Source organism: Heptranchias perlo, chromosome 17 (assembly GCF_035084215.1).
Source record: "Heptranchias perlo isolate sHepPer1 chromosome 17, sHepPer1.hap1, whole genome shotgun sequence".
NCBI classification, from domain to species: domain Eukaryota; kingdom Metazoa; phylum Chordata; class Chondrichthyes; order Hexanchiformes; family Hexanchidae; genus Heptranchias; species Heptranchias perlo.
This window is the reverse complement of record NC_090341.1, coordinates 61,048,853-61,072,470: the sequence shown is the minus strand read 5'-3', so window position 1 is coordinate 61,072,470 and position 23,618 is coordinate 61,048,853. Positions and strand designations below refer to the sequence as shown.

At 48.8% G+C, this 23,618-nt stretch overlaps 1 protein-coding gene across 2 annotated transcripts in view; it reads left to right on the top strand.

Annotated features, from left to right (window-relative positions):
- cacna2d2a (calcium channel, voltage-dependent, alpha 2/delta subunit 2a) overlaps positions 1-23,618 on the top strand; it is a 1,119,650-nt gene that overhangs the window by 412,953 nt on the left and 683,079 nt on the right. For both annotated transcript variants that reach the window (XM_067999049.1, XM_067999048.1), the window contains exon 4: positions 14,260-14,319. In XM_067999049.1, coding sequence (XP_067855150.1) covers positions 14,260-14,319 — 60 coding nt within the window. The remainder of the gene's footprint in view (positions 1-14,259; positions 14,320-23,618) is intronic.

The following is a 23,618-nucleotide window of genomic DNA, read 5'->3' as shown; positions in this document are numbered from 1 at the left end:
GGCCTATGTGATCGAGGATTCCCGAGGGAGTGAGTACAGCTGTTTCTGCCCGAAGTAAACGGAGCACTTAAGTTACTAAAACCGGCAATTTTGAAATAACCGCAAATGGATAATGGTTGTCGCTTTTTAGCCAATATAAGTGACTGCCCATTTTAAACTTGGACATTTTAAATGGTGGGGATTGTACTTGAAAAGGAAAAATTTGTATGGCTACAGGGAAAGAGCAGGGGAGTGGGGCTAATGGAATAGCTGAATGGCCTCCTTCTATGCTGTATAAGGTGTCATCCATCAGTGGATAGCACTCTCGCCTCTGAGTCAGAAGGTTTGGGCTCTAAACCTCACTCTAGAAACTAGGTTGATACTCCAGTGCAGTTCTGAGGGAGTGCTGCACTGTCGGAGGTGCTGTCTGGCGGTTGAGACGTTAAACAGGTATTTATCCCTCAACCAACATCACTAAAACAGATTACCTGGTCATTATCACATTGCTGTTTGTGGGACCTTGACGTGAAAGATGCTTTGTAAATGCAAGACTTTCGTTTCTTTTTATGATTCTTAATCAGACTGTTGCAATCAGGCTATTTGAGGTCCCATCTGGTCATTGGCTGTTGTGATATTTAAAAGACAGTTGTAGAATAGATTTATTCAGCCTTTTTTGATAGGTTGGGCGTTCAAAGTCATTATCTGAGTCTTGTGCAGCAGAACTAGTAGGTGATCTCGCCCTCCAGCAAGCTGGCACCTGTGGCGTCCTTTCCCTGCCCTAGCCTCTGCGCACTTGTGCCTGGTGATTCACCACTCCTCTAACCTACCCTCTAAAGTACACGTGGCGCTTGCCACTGACACCGAAGGTGTTGCCTGGAGGGTTTTTTACCTCCCTGGGGCAGCAGGATCTCCCTCCTCCTGCCCACCTCCTGGACCAGGGCCTCCAACACAGCCATTTTTCCACTTGTGAAGTATCACTGCTCTCTGAGCCAGAGTGCACCTTCCTTTTAAGTGGCGTCAGTCAATTCCAATTTCCCGCTCCCCCCCCCACCTCAAACAGTCGCACAGCCAATAAATAGCGGGGGCCTCAGAAAGAGCTGTCAATCAAGGTCACTCAACCAATTCTTTGATCCCTGACGATAGTGCTGAAATCCACCTTGCCACATGGGCAATGACGAAGCTCCCTTGCAGGTAGGTGGTCTGCCTTCTCCCGCAAGAAGATATGCTCACCCTTCAGACTCGGAGAATTTCTGCTCCTTGAAGTGAGCTGATACTCTGGGCTTGCAGAGTTCTGGATACTGGCAAACAAGTAATTAATTAAATGTATGAGTCTATCACTGTTAATTGCACTTGTAATAATGACGATGCTGGTTTGTACAGTTTAGAGCTATAGCTCTATCAGTTGGAAAATATTTGCAGTGCACAAGTCTTGTAAATCTTGTTCATCCATCGTTCTGTCATAATAATGAAACCCTGATCCCTATAGGATAGAGTCGTAGAGTGTTGCAGCACGGAAGTAGGCCCATCAAGCCTGTGCTGATATATTTCCCCACATGCCCGCTCCCTCCACCCTTTAATGTTCCTCTTTTTCAAACCACTACTTAAATACCATTTAAAAGAGTTTATTATGGACTGCGCCTCAACACAGTTTTATGGTTATGAAAAGTTTTGATGAAGAAAGATTATTTCCTCTGGTTGGGGTTCAGTGTTCAGTGATGAGAGGTCATCAATTTAAAATTGTCACTAAGAGAGTGAGGAGGGAGATTAGGAGACATTCCTTCCCACAGTGAGTTGTTGGCACATGGAACACCTTGCCAGCAGGGTAACTGAGGCAGAGACCAGTGCCATCTTGTAAGGGTGGAGCAGATAAGCATTTGAGACTGAGGGAGATGCAGGGATATGGGGAGAAAGTGCGGAGCAGTGGGATTAGTTTTTGGATTGCTCCAGCAAAAAGCAGGCACAGGCATGGTGGGCCAAGTGACCTCCTTCTGTGCTGTAAACCTTTATGTTTCTACTCTATCAGTTCATCCCTTCTCCTCCTCAACTCTGGTCAAAAAAGGCCCTAATTTCTCAACCCCGCAACCTTGTTAACATCCTTGCGAATCTACACTGCACCTTTTCCGTTGCTTTTATATCCCCCCTGTAATGGGGTCCTAAAACTACACAATACTCTAGCTGTAGCCTAACTAATGACTTGTATCTCAATATTACCTCCTTGCTCTTGTACTCTATACCACTAGACTCAAAGCTAAGGATTCCATTGTCACCTTTAATGACCTGTATACCAAGGTCCATCTGCTTCTCTACCCCATTTAAAATCCTCCCATTTAAGGTGTATTTGCTTTCACTGTTCTTCGTTGCTTTACTTCACATTTTAGCACATTGAGCAACATCTGGCCACCCTGCAAGCCTATCTCCATCTTACTGCAATCTTTCACTATTTATCATCTTCCCTCGAGTCCTAAGTACAGGTTTTATGTGTAAAATAATAAGAGCAGCCCCAACGCTGACCCCTGTGGAACACCTTCCCAGTCCAAGAAACTTCCCTTTACCCCTACGGTTTGCATTTTACCCACATGGATCTCTCAATCCATGTGGCTGCCTTCCCCTTTAATCCCATGTACCGGCCTCTTTCCCATGTGGGATCTTACGAAATGGCTGGTACAAGACATGATTGAGTAATGGACTCATTATTCCAAATGTGATCTCATTTTGAAAGATTTGAAACCATTATTATTTCTTCCTGTTGTTTAAGATACTGTGCTATAGTCAGCCTCACATTTAATACATTATAAGTTCACTGAATTATTAGCACGATTGTAACATTTCTGAGAGATTTATGAAAGGTAAATGATTTTACGATTTTGTTCTCTTATTGTGCTGCACTTGGAAGCTTGAAAAAATAACCAAAGTTTTAGTTAATTGTACCACCTGTTACAGTCACTGAGGATAGTTTGAGTTGTGCCGTTAAGGAGATAAAACAGGAGTCTGCATTTGTTATGAATTTATCAAGCATTTAATGGAAGCTGTGTAGAGAAAGAAAGGGTTTCCTATTTTAGCTTCCGTTTGTAGAACCCATTCTCGGGTATTCTGCTGCCTTTAAATAATTTCGGTGCAGCATTTTACATGGAATGAACACTTTCAAATGTTTCTCTACATTAAATAATTAATGTCCAGCATGTGTCCAATGAGTTCAACATTGCACATGTCTCACAAATGTTTGGCAATACATTCATTCTGAAAACAAATCATTACATTTATCCAAAGGACTGTGAGGATGTCTTAATAAAGGCCAAGTGACACTAACACACCACAATACACTAACACACTGTTACACTAACACACCACATTTAACTATCACACCACATTAAACTAACACACCACGTTACACGAAAACATCACGATACACTAACACACTGGACTGGAGACTCTCCCCGGGCACAGTGCGGACTGGAGACTCTCCCCGGGCACAGTGTCCCGTGCGGACTGGAGACTCTCCCCGGGCACAGTGCGGACTGGAGACTCTCCCCGGGCACAGTGTGGACTGGAGGCTCTCCCCGGGCACAGTGTGGACTGGAGACTCTCCCCGGGCACAGTGTGGACTGGAGACTCTCCCCGGGCACAGTGTGGACTGGAGACTCTCCCCGGGTACAGTGTGGACTGGAGACTCTCCCCGGGCACAGTGTGGACTGGAGGCTCTCCTCGGGCACAGTGTGGACTGGAGACTCTCCCCGGGCACAGTGTGGACTGGAGACTCTCCCCGGGCACAGTGTGGACTGGAGGCTCTCCTCGGGCACAGTGTGGACTGGAGACTCTCCCCGGGCACAGTGTGGACTGGAGACTCTCCCCGGGCACAGTGTGGACTGGAGACTCTCCCCGGGCACAGTGCGGACTGGAGACTCTCCCCGGGCACAGTGTCCCGTGCGGACTGGAGACTCTACCCGGGCACAGTGTGGACTGGAGACTCTCCCCGGGCACAGTGCGGACTGGAGACTCTCCCCGGGCACAGTGCGGACTGAAGACTCTCCCCGGGCACAGTGTGGACTGGAGACTCTCCCCGGGCACAGTGCGGACTGGAGACTCTCCCCGGGCACAGTGCGGACTGGAGACTCTCCCCGGGCACAGTGCGGACTGGAGACTCTCCCCGGGAACAGTGTGGACTGGAGACTCTCCCCGGGCACAGTGCGGACTGGAGACTCTCCCCGGGCACAGTGCGTAATGAAGACTCTCCCCGGGCACAGTGCGGACTGGAGACTCTCCCCGGGCACAGTGTGGACTGGAGGCTCTCCTCGGCCACGGTGTCCAGTGCGGACTGGAGACTCTCCCCGGGCACAGTGCGGACTGGAGACTTTCCCCGGGCACAGTGCAGACTGGAGACTCTCCCCGGGCACGGTGTCCCGTGCGGACTGGAGACTCTCCCCGGGCACAGTGTCCCGTGCAGACTGGAGAATCTCCTCGGGCACAGTGCGGACTGGAGACTCTCCCCGGGCACGGTGTCCCATGTGGACTGGAGACTCTCCCCGGGCACAGTGTCCAGTGCGGACTGGAGACTCTCCCCGGGCACAGTGCGGACTGGAGACTCTCCTCGGGCACGGTGTCCAGTGCGGACTGGAGACTCTCCCCGGGCACAGTGCGGACTGGAGACTCTCCCCGGGCACGGTGTCCAGTGCGGACTAGAGACACTCCCCGGGCACGGTGTCCCGTGTGGACTGGAGACTCTCCCCGGGCACGGTGCGGACTGGAGACTCTCCCCGGGCACAGTGTCCCGTGCGGACTGGAGACTCTCCTCGGGCACAGTGCGGACTGGAGACTCTCCCCGGGCACAGTGCGGACTGAAGACTCTCCCCGGGCACAGTGTGGACTGGAGACTCTCCCCGGGCACAGTGCGGACTGGAGACTCTCCCCGGGCACAGTGCGGACTGGAGACTCTCCCCGGGCACAGTGCGGACTGGAGACTCTCCCCGGGCACAGTGCGGACTGGAGACTCTCCCCGGGCACAGTGCGGACTGGAGACTCTCCCCGGGCACAGTGTGGACTGGAGACTCTCCCCGGGCACAGTGCGGACTGGAGACTCTCCCCGGGCACAGTGCGGACTGAAGACTCTCCCCGGGCACAGTGCGGACTGGAGACTCTCCCCGGGCACAGTGTGGACTGGAGGCTCTCCTCGGCCACGGTGTCCAGTGCGGACTGGAGACTCTCCCCGGGCACAGTGTGGACTGGAGACTCTCCCCGGGCACAGTGCGGACTGGAGACTCTCCCCGGGCACAGTGCGGACTGGAGACTCTCCCCGGGCACAGTGCGGACTGGAGACTCTCCCCGGGCACGGTGTCCAGTGCGGACTGGAGACTCTCCCCGGGCACGGTGTCCCGTGCGGACTGGAGACTCTCCCCGGGCACGGTGCGGACTGGAGACTCTCCCCGGGCACGGTGTCCAGTGCAGACTGGAGAATCTCCTCGGGCACAGTGCGGACTGGAGACTCTCCCCGGGCACGGTGTCCCGTGCGGACTGGAGACACTCCCCGGGCACGGTGTCCCGTGCAGACTGGAGAATCTCCTCGGGCACAGTGCGGACTGGAGACTCTCCCCGGGCACGGTGTCCCATGTGGACTGGAGACTCTCCCCGGGCACAGTGTCCAGTGCGGACTGGAGACTCTCCCCGGGCACGGTGTCCAGTGCAGACTGGAGAATCTCCTCGGGCACAGTGCGGACTGGAGACTCTCCCCGGGCACGGTGTCCCATGTGGACTGGAGACGCTCCCCGGGCACAGTGTCCCGTGCGGACTGGAGACTCTCCCCGGGCACGGTGTCCAGTGCAGACTGGAGAATCTCCTCGGGCACAGTGCGGACTGGAGACTCTCCCCGGGCACGGTGTCCCATGTGGACTGGAGACTCTCCCCGGGCACAGTGTCCAGTGCGGACTGGAGACTCTCCCCGGGCACAGTGCGGACTGGAGACTCTCCCCGGGCACGGTGTGCAGTGCGGACTAGAGACACTCCCCGGGCACGGTGTCCCGTGTGGACTGGAGACTCTCCCCGGGCACGGTGCGGACTGGAGACTCTCCCCGGGCACGGTGTCCCGTGCGGACTGGAGACTCTCCCCGGTCACAGTGTGGACTGGAGGCTCTCCTCGGCCACGGTGTCCAGTGCGGACTGGAGACTCTCCCCGGGCACAGTGCGGACTGGAGACTCTCCCTGGTCACAGTGCGGACTGGAGACTCTCCCCGGGCACGGTGTCCAGTGCGGACTGGAGACACTCCCCGGGCACGGTGTCCCGTGCGGACTGGAGACTCTCCCCGGGCACAGTGTCCCGTGCGGACTGGAGACTCTCCCCGGGCACAGTGCGGACTGGAGACTCTCCCCGGGCATGGTGTCCAGTGCAGACTGGAGAATCTCCTCGGGCACAGTGAGGACTGGAGACTCTCCCCGGGCACGGTGTCCCATGTGGACTGGAGACTCTCCCCGGGCACAGTGCGGACTGGAGACTCTCCTCGGGCACGGTGTCCAGTGCGGACTGGAGACTCTCCCCGGGCACAGTGCGGACTGGAGACTCTCCCCGGGCACGGTGTCCAGTGCGGACTAGAGACACTCCCCGGGCACGGTGTCCCGCGTGAACTGGAGACTCTCCCCGGGCACGGTGCGGACTGGAGACTCTCCCCGGGCACAGTGTCCCGTGCGGACTGGAGACTCTCCCCGGGCACAGTGCGGACTGGAGACTCTCCCCGGGCACGGTGCGGACTGGAGACTCTCCCCGGGCACAGTGTGGACTGGAGACTCTCCCCGGGCACAGTGCAGACTGGAGACTCTCCCCGGGCACAGTGTGGACTGAAGTCTCTCCCCGGGCACAGTGCGGACTGGAGACTCTCCCCGGGCACTGTGCGGACTGGAGACTCTCCCCGGGCACAGTGCGGACTGGAGACTCTCCCCGGGCACGGTGTCCAGTGCGGACTGGAGACTCTCCCCGGGCACGGTGTCCCGTGCGGACTGGAGACTCTCCCCGGGCACGGTGCGGACTGGAGACTCTCCCCGGGCACGGTGCGGACTGGAGACTCTCCCCGGGCACAGTGTCCCGTGCGGACTGGAGACTCTCCCCGGGCACGGTGTCCCGTGCGGACTGGAGACTCTCCCCGGGCACGGTGTCCAGTGCGGACTGGAGACTCTCCCCGGGCACGGTGCGGACTGGAGACTCTCCCCGGGCACGGTGTCCCGTGCGGACTGGAGACTCTCCCCGGGCACAGTGCGGACTGGAGACTCTCCCCGGGCACGGTGTCCCGTGCGGACTGGAGACTCTCCCCGGGCACGGTGTCCCGTGCGGACTGGAGACTCTCCCCGGGTACAGTGCGGACTGGAGACTCTCCCCGGGCACAGTGCGGACTGGAGACTCTCCCCGGGCACAGTGTCCCGTGCGGACTGGACACTCTCCCCGGGCACGGTGCGGACTGGAGACTCTCCCCAGGCACGGTGCGGACTGGAGACTCTCCCCGGGCACAGTGTCCCGTGCGGACTGGAGACTCTCCCCGGGCACAGTGCGGACTGGAGACTCTCCCCGGGCACGGTGCGGACTGGACACTCTCCCCGGGCACGGTGCGGACTGGAGACTCTCCCCGGGCACGGTGCGGACTGGAGACTCTCCCCGGGCACAGTGTCCCGTGCGGACTGGAGACTCTCCCCGGGCACAGTGTCCCGTGCGGACTGGAGACTCTCCCCGGGCACAGTGTCCCGTGCGGACTGGAGACTCTCCCCGGGCACAGTGTCCCGTGCGGACTGGAGACTCTCCCGGGCACGGTGCGGACTGGAGACTCTCCCCGGGCACGGTGCGGACTGGAGACTCTCCCCGGGCACAGTGTCCCGTGCGGACTGGAGACTCTCCCCGGGCACGGTGTCCCGTGCGGACTGGAGACTCTCCCCGGGCACAGTGTCCCGTGCGGACTGGAGACTCTCCCCGGGCACGGTGTCCCATGCAGACCAGTTCCGTTCTTTGCTTTCAAGGTCAATGTCATTTCTAATATGACGACTGTGCCTGATGTCTATTCATAAATTTGCTGAAAATTCAAATTGTGATACGTGATTCTGACAGAAATGGAAAAATAGATTGGAAATCATGATTGCAATTATTCCAACATAGTTTGCAGACTAATCAATATGCTCAGTAAATGCATTTTGCATCTCTAGTAAGCTATATCTGAAAATACTTCATTATTCAAATTGAAATTATTTTCCTTTGAAAAAGGTGATAACATGTTTAGAACATTTTTCATTTCCAGTATTGTATCCTGTGCTCAGAACATGAAAGACTAACCAGTTATAATTATACCCTAGGAGAAACAAAGTACACCAACATCATTTAAAATGTGGTGGCCCAAATACATGGTTTACTGTATAGTATTCATTTAACTGTCTATTCTGTATTTTACTAAACATTGTTCTCCTGAATAAAGCAAGGAGATCTGATGTTTTTAAGAATGCTTTAACTAGGAATAAAAAATAATTGCAGCATTAAAATAATATGTAAAATCAAAGTCAGTGTTACATCGAGTTACATCAAAACTACAGCACAGAAACAGGCCATTCGGCCTAACTGGTCCATGCCGGCGTTTATGCTCCACACGAGCCTCCTCCCTCTCTACTTCATTTATCCCGATCAGCATATCCTTCTATTCCTTTTACTGTCATGTGTTTATCTAGTTTCCCCTTAAATGCATCTATGCTATTCTCTTCAACTACTCCTTGTGGTAACAAATTCCACATTCTAACCACTCTCTGGGTAAAAAAGATTCTCCTGAATTCCCTATTGGATTTATTAGCGACTATTTTATGTTTGTGATCTCTAGTTCTGGTCTCCCCCACAAGTGGAAACATCTTCTCTACATTTACCCTATCAAACCCTATCATTATCTTAAAGATAGGGTTTATCAGGTCATCCCTCAGCCTTCTCTTTTTTAGAGAAAAGAGCCCCAACCTGTTTAGCCTTTCCTAATAAGTATATTCTCTCAAATAGTATGTTAAAATAGTACATAAGATCAACATCTGAAAATGAACCCAACAAATCAATAATATAGATTCATAGAAAGGTTACAACATGGAAGGAGGCCATTTGGCCCATCGAGTCCATGCCAGCTCTATGCAAGAGCAATCCAGCTATTCTCACTCCCCCGCCCGATCCCCGTAGCCCTGCAAATTTTTTCCTTTCAAGTACTTATCCAGTTCCCTTTTAAAGGCCATGATTAAACCTGCCTCCACCACCCCCTCGCATTCCAGATCCTAATCACTCGCTGTGCAAAAAAGTTTTTTCTTGTGCCATCTTTGGTTGTTTTGCCGATCACCTTAAATCTCTGTCCTCTGGTTCTTGACCCTTCCACCAATGGGAACAGTTTCTCTCCATCCACTCTGTCTAGACCCTTCATGATTTTGAATACCTCGATCAAATCTCCTCTCAACTGTCTCTGTTCCAAGGAGAACAACCCCAGCTTCTCCAGTCTATCCACGTAACTAAAGTCCCTCATCCCTGGAATCCCTCATCCCCTCAGATAATGAAGCAGTCTGTGCCCGCATGCAGCAAGATCTGGACAACATCCAGACTTGGGCTGACAAGTGGCAAGTAACATTCGCGCCAGAAAAGTGCCAGGCAATGACCATCTCCAACAAGAGAGAGTCTAACCACCTCCCCTTGACATTCAACAGCATTACCATCGCCGAGTCCCCCACCATCAACATCCTGGGGGTCACCATTGACCAGAAACTTAACTGGACCAGCGATATAAATACTCTGGCTACAAGAGCAGGTCAGAAGCTGAGTATTCTGTGACGAGTGACTCACCTCCTGACTCTGCAAAGCCTTTCCACCATCTACAAGGCACAAGTCAGGAGTGTGATGGAATACTCTCTACTTGCCTGGATGAGTGCAGCTCCAACAACACTCAAGAAGCTCGACACCATCCAGGACAAAGCAGCCCGCTTGATTGGCACCCCATCCACCACCCTAAACATTCACTCCCTTCACCACCGGCGCACCGTGACTGCAGTGTGTACCATCCACAGGATGCACTGCAGCAACTTGCCAAGACTTCTTCGACAGCACCTCCCAAACCCGCGACCTCTACCACCTAGAAGGACAAGGGCAGCAGGTACATGGGAACAACACCACCTGCATGTTCCCCTCCAAGTCACACACCATCCCGACTTGGAAATATATCGCCGTTCCTTCATTGTCGCTGGGTCAAAATCCTGGAACTCCCTTCCTAACAGCACTGTGGGAGAACCTTCACCACACGGACTGCAGCAGTTCAAGAAGGCAGCTCACCACCACCTTCTCAAGGGCAATTAGGGTTGGGCAATAAATGCTGGCCTTGCCAGCGACGCCCACATCCCATGAACGTCTAGTTTATATTGCCTCTCCTAATTCTTCCTACCGAAATGTATCACTTCGCATTTTTCTGCGTTAAATTTCATCTGCCATGTGTCCGTCCATTCCACCAGCCTGTCTATATCCTCTTGAAGTCTATCACTATCCCCCTCACTGTTCTCGATCCTTCCAAGTTTTGTGTCAACTGCAAATTTTGAAATTGTGCCCTGTACACCCAAGTCCAAGTCATTGATATATATTAAGAGCAGTGGTCCCAGCACTGACCCATGGGGAACACCACTGTACACCACCCTCCAGTCTGATAAACAACCGATCACCACTACTCTCTGTTTCCTGTTACTTAGCCCATTCTGTATCCAAACTGCTACTGCCCCCTTAATTCCATTAAAAATCTGAAGTCAGTGCACACTTCCTGTCAACTATAAATTCCTGTGCTCACATTTGCAGTGGAAACCACCGATGTAAACCTGTAGTTACATCCTCCTGCCAGTGCTGGCGATGTAGGGCCTCCACTGTGGGGGATGGTGCAATTACAATGTGACAAGTTGACAGAGTTAGTTTCCATTATAAATATGTTATAGGAATTGAAGAAAATAAAAGAGCTTACATTTATGTCGTGCATTTCATGGCCTCATGTCATCCCAAAGTGCTTTACTGTCAATGAAGTACTTTATCACTGACTCAAGCTCTTCACACTCTCTATCACTGAGTCTTCACACTCTCTATCACTGAGTCTTCACGCTCTCTATCACTGAGTCTTCACACTCTCTATCACTGAGTCTTCACGCTCTCTATCACTGAGTCTTCACGCTCTCTATCACTGAGTCTTCACGCTCGCTATCACAGAGTCTTCACGCTCTCTATCACTGAGTCTTCACACTCTCTATCACTGAGTCTTCACGCTCTCTATCACTGAGTCTTCACACTCTCTATCACTGAGGCTTCACGCTCGCTATCACAGAGTCTTCACGCTCGCTATCACGGAGTCTTCACGCTCTCTATCACTGAGTCTTCACACTCTCTATCACGGAGTCTTCACACTCGCTATCACAGAGTCTTCACGCTCGCTATCACGGAGTCTTCACGCTCTCTATCACTGAGTCTTCACGCTCGCTATCACTGAGTCTTCACGCTCTCTATCACAGAGTCTTCACGCTCGCTATCACGGAGTCTTCACGCTCTCTATCACTGAGTCTTCACGCTCTCTATCACTGAGTCTTCACGCTCTCTATCACTGAGTCTTCACGCTCGCTATCACTGAGTCTTCACGCTCTCTATCACTGAGTCTTCACACTCTCTATCACAGAGTCTTCACGCTCTCTATCACTGAGTCTTCACACTCTCTATCACAGAGTCTTCACGCTCTCTATCACTGAGTCTTCACGCTCGCTATCACTGAGTCTTCACGCTCTCTATCACTGAGTCTTCACGCTCTCTATCACTGAGTCTTCACACTCTCTATCACAGAGTCTTCACGCTCGCTATCACTGAGTCTTCACGCTCTCTATCACTGAGTCTTCACACTCTCTATCACAGAGTCTTCACACTCTCTATCACAGAGTCTTCACGCTCTCTATCACTGAGTCTTCACGCTCTCTATCACTGAGGCTTCACGCTCGCTATCACAGAGTCTTCACGCTCGCTGTCACTGAGTCTTCACGCTCTCTATCACTGAGTCTTCACACTCTCTATCACTGAGTCTTCACGCTCTCTATCACTGAGTCTTCACGCTCTCTATCACTGAGTCTTCACACTCTCTATCACTGAGTCTTCACACTCTCTATCACTGAGTCTTCACGCTCTCTATCACTGAGTCTTCACGCTCTCTATCACTGAGTCTTCACGCTCTCTATCACTGAGTCTTCACACTCTCTATCACTGAGTCTTCACACTCTCTATCACTGAGTCTTCACACTCGCTATCACTGAGTCTTCACGCTCGCTGTCACTGAGTCTTCACACTCGCTATCACTGAGTTTTCACGCTCGCTGTCACTGAGTCTTCACACTCGCTATCACTGAGTCTTCACGCTCGCTGTCACTGAGTCTTCACACTCTCTATCACTGAGTCTTCACACTCGCTGTCACTGAGTCTTCACACTCTCTATCACTGAGTCTTCACGCTCGCTGTCACTGAGTCTTCACACTCTCTATCACTGAGTCTTCACGCTCGCTGTCACTGAGTCTTCACACTCTCTATCACTGAGTCTTCACGCTCGCTGTCACTGAGTCTTCACACTCGCTGTCACTGAGTCTTCACGCTCGCTGTCACTGAGTCTTCACGCTCGCTGTCACTGAGTCTTCACGCTCGCTATCACTGAGTCTTCACGCTCTCTATCACTGAGTCTTCACGCTCGCTATCACTGAGTCTTCACGCTCTCTATCACTGAGTCTTCACACTCTCTATCACAGAGTCTTCACACTCTCTATCACTGAGTCTTCACGCTCGCTATCACTGAGTCTTCACGCTCTCTATCACTGAGTCTTCACACTCTCTATCACTGAGTCTTCACGCTCTCTATCACTGAGTCTTCACACTCTCTATCACTGAGTCTTCACACTCTCTATCACTGAGTCTTCACGCTCTCTATCACTGAGTCTTCACGCTCTCTATCACTGAGTCTTCACGCTCTCTATCACTGAGTCTTCACGCTCGCTATCACTGAGTCTTCACGCTCTCTATCACTGAGTCTTCACGCTCTCTATCACTGAGTCTTCACACTCTCTATCACTGAGTCTTCACGCTCGCTATCACTGAGTCTTCACACTCTCTACCACAGAGTCTTCACGCTCGCTATCACTGAGTCTTCACACTCGCTAACACTGAGTCTTTACGCTCTCTATCACTGAGTCTTCACACTCTCTATCACAGAGTCTTCACGCTCGCTATCACTGAGTCTTCACACTCGCTAACACTGAGTCTTTACGCTCTCTATCACTGAGTCTTCACACTCTCTATCACTGAGTCTTTACGCTCGCTATCACTGAGTCTTCACACTCGCTATCACTGAGTCTTCACACTCTCTATCACTGAGTCTTCACACTCTCTATCACAGAGTCTTTACGCTCTCTATCACTGAGTCTTCACGCTCTCTATCACTGAGTCTTCACACTCGCTATCACTGAGTCTTCACACTCTCTATCACTGAATCTTCACGCTCTCTATCACTGAGTCTTCACACTCGCTATCACTGAGTCTTCACACTCTCTATCACTGAGTCTTCACACTCTCTATCACTGAGTCTTCACGCTCTCTATCACTGAGTCTTCACGCTCGCTATCACTGAGTCTTCACACTCTCTATCACTGAGTCTTCACGCTCGCTATCACTGAGTCTTCACACTCTCTATCACAGAGTCTTCACGCTCTCTATCACTGAGTCTTCACGCTCTCTATCACTGAGTCTTCACGCTCGCTATCACTGAGTCTTCACGCTCTCTATCACTGAGTCTTCACGCTCGCTATCACTGAGTCTTCACACTCTCTATCACTGAGTCTTCACGCTCGCTATCACTGAGTCTTCACACTCTCTATCACAGAGTCTTCACGCTCGCTATCACTGAGTCCTTGTGTTTGCTTTCAACGAGTTGTGGAATATTTGTGCAATGGTTTAGTTCTCCTGCCTCAAGAAACAGTTCTTATTGTAAATACACCTGGGCTGACCCGTGCCCCAATTTGAATGATGCTATTAAATGACTCTATTGGAATATGGGTTTAGAGTAGACAGGGCTGATGGCCGGCGCGGACACGATGGGCCGAAGGGCATCTATCCGTGCTGTATAACTCTATGACTCTATGACTCTAAATCTGTTGTGGTCAGAATTATCTCTAGAATTGTCTTGTAAACAAGTTATCCTGTGTAAATCTGAAGTTGCAATTTCCCTGAAAGTTAGTCTCTCATTCCTATTCCTTGTCTTCCCTGCAGAGACTGGTCACAGCAGCCGAGCTGTTTCAGAAGGAGCATCGTTGGCAAGATGATATTAAGGTATGACTGTTTCAGTTTTATTGAGTTCCTGCAGGGAATCTCGATTCCCTCATTTACCTTGTTTGTTACCTCACACCCCAACGGGTTTGTCTGCAGTGAGAGTATTTGCCTTGCACGTTGGTTGGATGTGGAGATATTGTTCCAGAGCAGTTTTATCCAGTATTACAAGGAACCATGGAGAAATATGCTGCAACAGATTTACGGCAGGGAATGAAATGAGTCATTTGTTTTGAGCATTTGCAGGTAAATGCCAATGTTTTCTGGCATTTCTCACTGTTTCCCGGTGATTGCTGGTGTTTGTCAATTGGATTTGTTGCCTTAAGGTTCAATTGTTTTCTTTCTGCAAGGCTAAAGGTCATTGTGTTGTTTTCTAGATAGAACAGGGGAGCTGTGAGCATTCTTTTTGTAGAAAACTGAAACTTGATGCTGGGTTTAACAGTCAAAGCTGCAGCACCATTCCCATATTAACATCACAAACGCAATGTACTTCCAATAATTAACTGATAACAAAGGTTATTCTGAATGATCGCGATTGCTGTACTTTGCTATCTCTCTCTAATTTAGATTCAGCACAGGAGGTGCTGAGAATGGAATCTAATCTCTTTCAGAGACCGACATTAAAACGAAAAGCCCAACATTCATCAGTTTTGAGCTGCTTCAGCCCTTCATGGTGATTCCCAAACTGCAGTTCTGCTTAAACATCACAATGCACACATCTATCAACCGCACCTCACACATCCATATACATACCTACATACCGTATACACACAATGTATGTTACATATACATACCTACATACCGTATACACACAATGCATGTTACATATACATACCTACATACCGTATACACACAATGTATGTTACATATACATACCTACATACCGTATACACACAATGTATGTTACATATACATACCTACATATCGTATACACACAATGTATGTTACATATACATACCTACATACCGTATACACACAATGCATGTTACATATACATACCTACATACCGTATACACACAATGTATGTTACATATACATACCTACATACCGTATACACACAATGTATGTTACATATACATACCTACATACCGTATACACACAATGTATGTTACATATACATACCTATATACTGTATACACACAATGTATGTTACATATACATACCTATACACTGCATATACACACAATGCAAGCTACATATTTACATCTACAATGTCTATACATGTATATGCCACATGTAACAAGGAGCCAGTGGTTCTGAAGAAAAAGGAGGTAGCTGAAACATAAAACTGCAATTGTGATGATGTCTGGGCCTTTGCTATTCCTACCATGCAATGATGAAAGGTGGATGGGGCAGTTGGCGCCCTACCTTTAAGGTGAAATGGCACCTTGAGAATGCGATAGAGTAGAGCAGACTGGAGTTGAAGAAGATGCAAACTGCTTTGAATTGAAGAATACAAATTTACTGCATTTATGGTTATATTTACCTTAATCATGAAGAGCTTACACTACCCAGTAAACTTAACAGATCAGAGTTGTGTCCTTGTTTAACGGATGACTTTGTTTTTATGATGGTGCAGGTTCCATCTGCTCCTATCTTTTGAATCAGAAATACTGTAACAGCAACAATTGTTTTTTATGCTGCCAATGTCAGTGAAATGTTTCTCAGCAAAGTTAACTGTGCACAAAAGTGCTTGCAGCCTCAGACTGTGCAAAATATTCTTTGCTTAAATGTTTCTGATTTAGGAGTGTTTGGAAGAGATCGACTATAAACAAGGGGCTTGGAAACTGGGCCAGCACTTGCTGATTTTTTGAAATATCTAAATACATTAAAAGTCCTACATCTGCACACACATCCTGTCAACTTTTCCCATTATAAATTCCTGTCCAGATTTATAATGGAAACTGCCTATGTAAACCTGTCATGTTACACTGCAGCATCACAAGTGTGGGGAGAGTAATTACAGTGAGAGTCACCATCATTCTTCACATTTATACCACACCAACCTGGATCTTCCAGCCCAGAGCCAATCATTTTGGCTTTTGAATGTCTCACACTTTCCTTTCTGCACAAATGAAAGAATGATAGACCACACAAAATATTTAAAGTCAATTTTATTATATAAAATAAATGGGTTAACACCATCCTACATTAAGGCTTCGTCTATCAACGCTGTTAACATTAATTTCTACGCTTTAAGTTAATGTACGAAGTGAATGATATCTGGTGCAATATTGGTGGAGTGATTCCTGATTCAATGTGGAGTGGATGGGTATGGGTTTAAAGGCATGGCAGGAGGGACAGCAAAATGGTCTGGAAGGCATCAGTTTACAGAGCATAAACTGGGCAGGTGGGCAGTTAAAATCGACTGAGGGACTTAATGCGAGGCCTTGCTCTCAACCAGCTCCTCTGAGCAGGTGAGAGGGATGCCCGGCAGAAGCCAGCAGCGTCCTTCTCTAAATATGCAGATCGGGGCCCGACTGCAGTTTTAACCGCAGACCTGTGCAGAGAAGCAATTGTGGCTTTCTCACCAGGGCAACTTAGCAGGAAGAGGAGCCGCTAAAGAGGCCCAAAAAGGTAAGTGGTTTTCCTATTTTTTACTTCCTTTGTGGGGCACAGAGCAGCATGAGTACTGAAGGAAATTGTAGGCCTCCGGCCTGGTCAACTCCTGCATCCCGCCGGTTTAGGGTTAAAATATCGGAATCGCGCAACCTGACCCCAACCCGCTGCATTCCCAACCACCATTGTATCTCCGTCGGCGATTCAGGCCTGGACGAGGCTCCCACCAAAAGCAGGCCGCAACTTCTTAAGATTCAGAAGTCGCGGCCCGATTATGTCATCGGTAGCCAGGGTGGCCAGGCTGTGATTCTGCAAATAATTTGAACAGGGATTTGTATGATCGGATGAAAAGTGCATTAAAAATAAAATTGAGATGAGGAGGTGGGGGATGGGAGGAAGGCTCCGGGCACGATCATATCGTGACCTCCCCCCTCACGATCATATCGTGACCTCCCCCTCACGATCATATCGTGACCTCCCCCCTCACGATCATATCGTGACCTCTCCCCTCACGATCATATCGTGACCTCCCCCCTCACGATCATATCGTGACCTCTCCCCTCACGATCATATCGTGACCTCTCCCCTCACGATCATATCGTGACCTCCCCCCTCACGATCGTATCGTGACCTCCCCCCCTCACGATCGTATCGTGACCTCTCCCCTCACGATCGTATCGTGACCTCCCCCCTCACGATCATATCGTGACCTCTCCCCTCACGATCATATCGTGACCTCTCCCCTCACGATCATATCGTGACCTCTCCCCTCACGATCATATCGTGACCTCCCCCCTCACGATCATATCGTGACCTCTCCCCTCACGATCATATCGTGACCTCTCCCCTCACGATCATATCGTGACCTCCCCCCTCACGATCATATCGCGACCTCTCCCCTATCGTGACCTCCCCCTCACGATCATAGCATGCTCAGACCTCCCCCCTCACGATCATAGCATGCTCAGACCTCCCCCCTCACGATCATAGCATGCTCAGACCTCCCCCACCATGATCATAGCATGCTCAGACCTCCCCCCTCACGATCATAGCATGCTCAGACCTCCCCCACCATGATCATAGCATGCTCAGACCTCCCCCCTCACGATCATAGCATGCTCAGACCTCCCCCACCATGATCATGATTGTGCCCGGAGCCTTCCTCCCACCCCCCACCCCCTCGTCTCAATTTTATTTTTAATGCACTTTTAATCCGATCATACAAATCCCTGTCCAGATTACCAGTAGAATCACAGCCTGGCCAGTTACTGTCACCTTGACGACCACGGACCATTCCCATGGGTCCCTGGCTGTGGCCTCGTGCCGCTAAACTCCGACTGCCGCCCGCTGGCCAGGCTGTCGATCTGGCATCCTACCTCCCCGCCTCCCTGTTAATATCAGGGCCAAAATGTCCCACTGCCGAGGTCGGGACAGTTTGCCGTTGCCTGCACAACTCCTGCTCCAAGTTCAAATTGAGGCTGCAGTCTGCAGCAGGGCTGTCGCAGGCCTTAGCTGCCCCGAGAGGAGGGCCATCTTAGTCCCAAGAATTTAATTGTCCCCCTTTGTAGTTCAGTGCATTCCAGCAGCCATAGCCCTCAGTTAGCAACCGGGAGGATTACCAGATTAGGCATAAAGAACAGCATCCAAAGACACCAAGGGGAAGCAGAGGGTTCAGAAGAAGCAGACAATGTGATGAAGGGATGCGATGTTAACATATGTACTCCTGAAAGTGAATTTGAAATGATACGTGGACATTTCTGAAGCTGGTGTTGGATAAAGCTCCCTATGTGACACGGATGTGAGTGATTGTGTGTCGGAGGGACTATGAGGTCGGAAGGTCAGTTCAGGGTGAAATCGGATGCCAGGGTTGCCAGCGATCTGGTTCAGCCCAGCAGGGGCCAAAGGAGACAATTTAGATCTTCCCAGTGTTTAGCTGAAGGAAACTTGTTGTCCATGAAAGAACATAAGAACATAAGAAATAGGAGCAGGAGTAGGCCAATCGGCCCCTCGAGCCTGCCCCGCCATTCAATAAGATCATGGCTGATCTGATCCTAACCTCAAATCTAAATTCATGTCCAATTTCCTGCCCGCTCCCCGTAACCCCTAATTCCCTTTACTTCTAGGAAACTGTCTATTTCTGTTTTAAATTTATTTAATGATGTAGCTGACTTTAAAGACTTTAAAATCTACACAGATATAAAATATTACAAGCACTGAAGTTCGATTAAGAATTGTATAATCATGGAGTTTCTACTGTCCTACTGGTCAGAGGGGTTGGAAAAGGCATGCATGACACATTCATAGAGATGAAGAAAGAAAGACCTGCATTTATATACCGCCTTTCACAACCTCGGGATGTCCCAAAGTGCTTTACAGCCAATGAAATACTTTTGAAGTGTAGTCACTGTTGTAATGTAGAGAAATGCAGCAGCCAGTTAGCAAGTAGAGTTTAAAGTGGGGCCTGTGAGGCCTGTACATCCCAGAAAGGTTCTTTGGAGGTGCTTTTAGTTTGTACTGAAGTTAAGGAACATCCTGAAAAACTGGTTTGTATTTACTTCCACTTTTATTTTTAAACTGCCAAAATCCACTTCAGAACCTCTGCTCTGATTATGTAGAGAAAATGTAACTCCCCTGGCCGGGAGTTGGTCCTGATTGGCAGCAGTGGACATTAGGATAGAGAAGGCAGGCAATGAAAATGCCACACTTGACCAAAGTAAGTGTGGTTTTGGGAGGGTTAAGGTGGAGGCACATTGTTAAAGTAAAGTAGGGAGCTCTTGTGGATGAGCAAGCTGTATACAGATTCTAGAGATACTGTCACTGGTACAAACACAAGAATAATCCATTTCTTTATTGTCAGTGCCCACTAGGATAAACCCACAGCTGCATCTAAGCAAACAGACTTGGACAGATAAGTGTGATCTCACGGTCAAGTATATGTGCTTTAAAAACCCTGTAATGATACAAGCTCCTCCCCAAACACGCACACATACCCACCCACACCCAAACATATACACAGACACAGACTCACACAACCCCATTCATTCAATATTCCAGACCAATAGCACCGTGGTGTGAGGGGTGAGAAGCTGTGCTCTTGCTCGGGTGATGGGTAATTGCCGACATGTATTCTTCTGAAAAATGAAAGAGCATAGGCCTGGTTTGTCGGGTCAGAGTCAGGTCAGGGTGTGTGTTTGGCAATAGCTGTGTCTCTGTCGTCTTCATTTTACATGACAGTCTGCTCATTACTGGAGCTGAGCAAAGTACCTGTCACTTCCAGTACATCTCAGGAGATTCTGACGTTTGTCTTCAGATTTACTCGACCATTCATATCATGTACAGTGCAGCATTTAACAAGAAAAGGAACATAGGACCTTTAAAGTGCAGAACTGAAGGATTGGTTGTTGCATTGATTAAATTTGTGGCTTTCTTCTCAAATGGTTCTTGTTCGTTCGATGGAAAAAGTTATTACAACTTTACTCCGAGATATTCGAACTAGTTTGTGGTCCAAAACTCTGCTGCCTGTATCCTATCCCGCACCAAGTCCCACTCACACATCACTCTGTCCTCGCTGATCTACATTGGTTCCCAGGCCCTCAATGCCTCAAGTATAAAATTCCCACCCCCATGTTCAAATCACTTCATAGCCTCTCCCCTTCTTGTCTCTGTAACCTTCTCCAGACCTACATCCCTTCGAGAACTCTGCGTTCCTCCTCTTGTGCATCCCGAAATGCCCCACCAGTGGCAGTCGTCCCTTCAGCTGCTGCTACGCTCTGGAATTCCCTCCCAAAACCTCTCCACCCCACAACCCTCTTCTCATTTATGATAGTCCTTAACACCAAGATTTCAGTCACCAATCCTAGTATCTCCTTTTTTAGCTTGGTCTACTGTCTATATCTGGGTACACATTGCCTGGTCTTTCTGTGAATTGTCTGCTGGCTTTCCATCTTTGTATATCGATTGGCTATTTTTCGTCTCTGGATCTTGATTGGCTGCTCTTTCTTGAGCTATTGATTGGCTGCTCTAGTCCGGGGATTATCAAAGTTTGCAGATGATACAAAGATGGAATGAAGAAAAGTTTGCAGATGATATAAGAAAAGACATACTTGCTCTCGAGGCAGTACAAAGAAGGTTCACTCGGTTAATCCCGGGGATGAGGGGGCGGACATATGAGGAGAGGTTGAGTAGATTGGGACTCGACTCATTGGAGTTCAGAAGAATGAGAGGCGATCTTATTGAAACATATAAGATTGTGAAGGGGCTTGATCGGGTGGATGCGGTAAGGATGTTCCCAAGGATGGGTGAAACTAGAACTAGGGGGAATAATCTTAGAATAAGGGGCTGCTCTTTCAAAACTGAGATGAGGAGAAACTTCTTCACTCAGAGGGTCGTCGGTCTGTGGAATTTGCTGCCCCAGGAAGCTGTGGAAGCTACATCATTAAATAAATTTAAAACAGAAATAGACAGTTTCCTAGAAGTAAAGGGAATTAGGGGTTACAGGGAGCAGGCAGGAAATTGGACATGAATTTAGATTTCAGGTTAGGATCAGATCAGCCATGATCTTATTGAATGGCGGAGCAGGCTCGAGGGGCCGATTGGCCTACTCCTGCTCCTATTTCTTATGTTCTTATGTTTTGACTGGCTGCTCAGTGTCTGTCCACTGCGACCATTGAAGATTGATTCCCTGCTGTACATCTCAGAGGAGAGATTGAGTGTATTGATTGGCTCTTCATGTGATTGGTGGCTCATTTACTGTAATAAAAGGACTGAGGAATACTGATACTGTACAAACACAGGACTGAGGAATACTGATACTGTACAAACACAGGACTGAGGAATACTGATACTGTACAAACACAGGACTGAGGAATACTGATACTGTACAAACGGACTGAGGAATACTGATACTGCACAAACACAGGACTGAGGAATACTGGTACGAAACAAACACAGGACTGAGGAATACTGATACTGCACGAACACAGGACTGAGGAATACTCATACTGTACTAACACAGGACCGAGGAATACTGATACTATACAAACACAGGACTGAGGAATACTGATACTGTACTAACACAGGACTGACGAATGCTGATACTGCACAAACACAGGACTGAGGAATACTGATACTGTACTAACACAGGACTGAGGAATACTGATACTGTACTAACACAGGACTGAGGAATACTGATACTGTACTAACACAGGACTGAACAACACTGATACTGTAATAACACAGGACTGAGGAATACTGATACTGTACTAACACAGGACTGAGGAATACTGATACTGTACTAACACAGGACTGAGGAATACTGATACTGTACAAACACAGGACTGAGGAATACTGATACTGTACAAACACAGGACTGAGGAATACTGATACTGTACAAACGGACTGAGGAATATTGATACTGCACAAACACAGGACTGAGGAATACTCATACTGTACTAACACAGGACCGAGGAATACTGATACTATACAAACACAGGACTGAGGAATACTGATACTGTACTAACACAGGACTGACGAATGCTGATACTGCACAAACACAGGACTGAGGAATACTGATACTGTACTAACACAGGACTGAGGAATACTGATACTTTACTAACACAGGACTGAGGAATACTGATACTGTACTAACACAGGACTGAACAACACTGATACTGTAATAACACAGGACTGAGGAATACTGATACTGTACTAACACAGGACTGAGGAATACTGATACTGTACTAACACAGGACTGAGGAATACTGATACTGTACTAACACAGGACTGAACAACACTGATACTGTACTAACACTGGACTGAGGAATACTGAGACTGTACTAACACAGGACTGAGGAATACTGATACTGCACAAATACAGGACTGAGGAATACTGATACTGTACTAACACAGGACTGAGGAATACTGATACTGCACTAACACAGGACTGAGGAATACTGATACTGTACTAACACAGGACAGAGCAATACTGATACTATACTAACACAGGACTGAGGAATACTAATACTGCACTAACACAGGACTGAGGAATACTAATACTGCACTAACACAGGACTGAGGAATACTGATACTGTACTAAGACAGGACAGAGCAATACTGATACTGTACTAAGACAGGACTGAGGAATACTGATACTGTACAAACACAGGACTGAGGAAAACTGATTCTATACTAACATAGGAGTGAGGAATACTGATACTGTACTAAGACAGGACTGAGGAATACTGATACTGTACTAACACAGGACTGGACAACACTGATACTGTACTAACACATGATTGAACACTGATACTGTACTAACAGGATTGAGCAATTCTGTTACTTTACTAGCACAGGACTGAACAACACTGATACTGTATTAACACAGGACAGAGCAATACTGATACTGTACTGTCACAGAACTGAACAACACTGATGCTGTGCTAACACAGGACTGAGGAATACTGATACTGTACTAACTGGACTGAGCAATACTGATACTGCACTAACACAGGACTGAGCAATACTGATACTGTACTAACACAGGATTGAACAAAACTGATACTGTACTAACAGGACTGAACAATACTGATACTGCTCTAACACAGTACTGAGGAATACTGATACTGTACTAACACAGGACTGAGGAATACTGATACTGTACTAACACAGGACTGAGGAATACTGATACTGTACTAACACAGGATTGAGGAATACTGATACTGCACAAACACAGGACTGAGGAATAC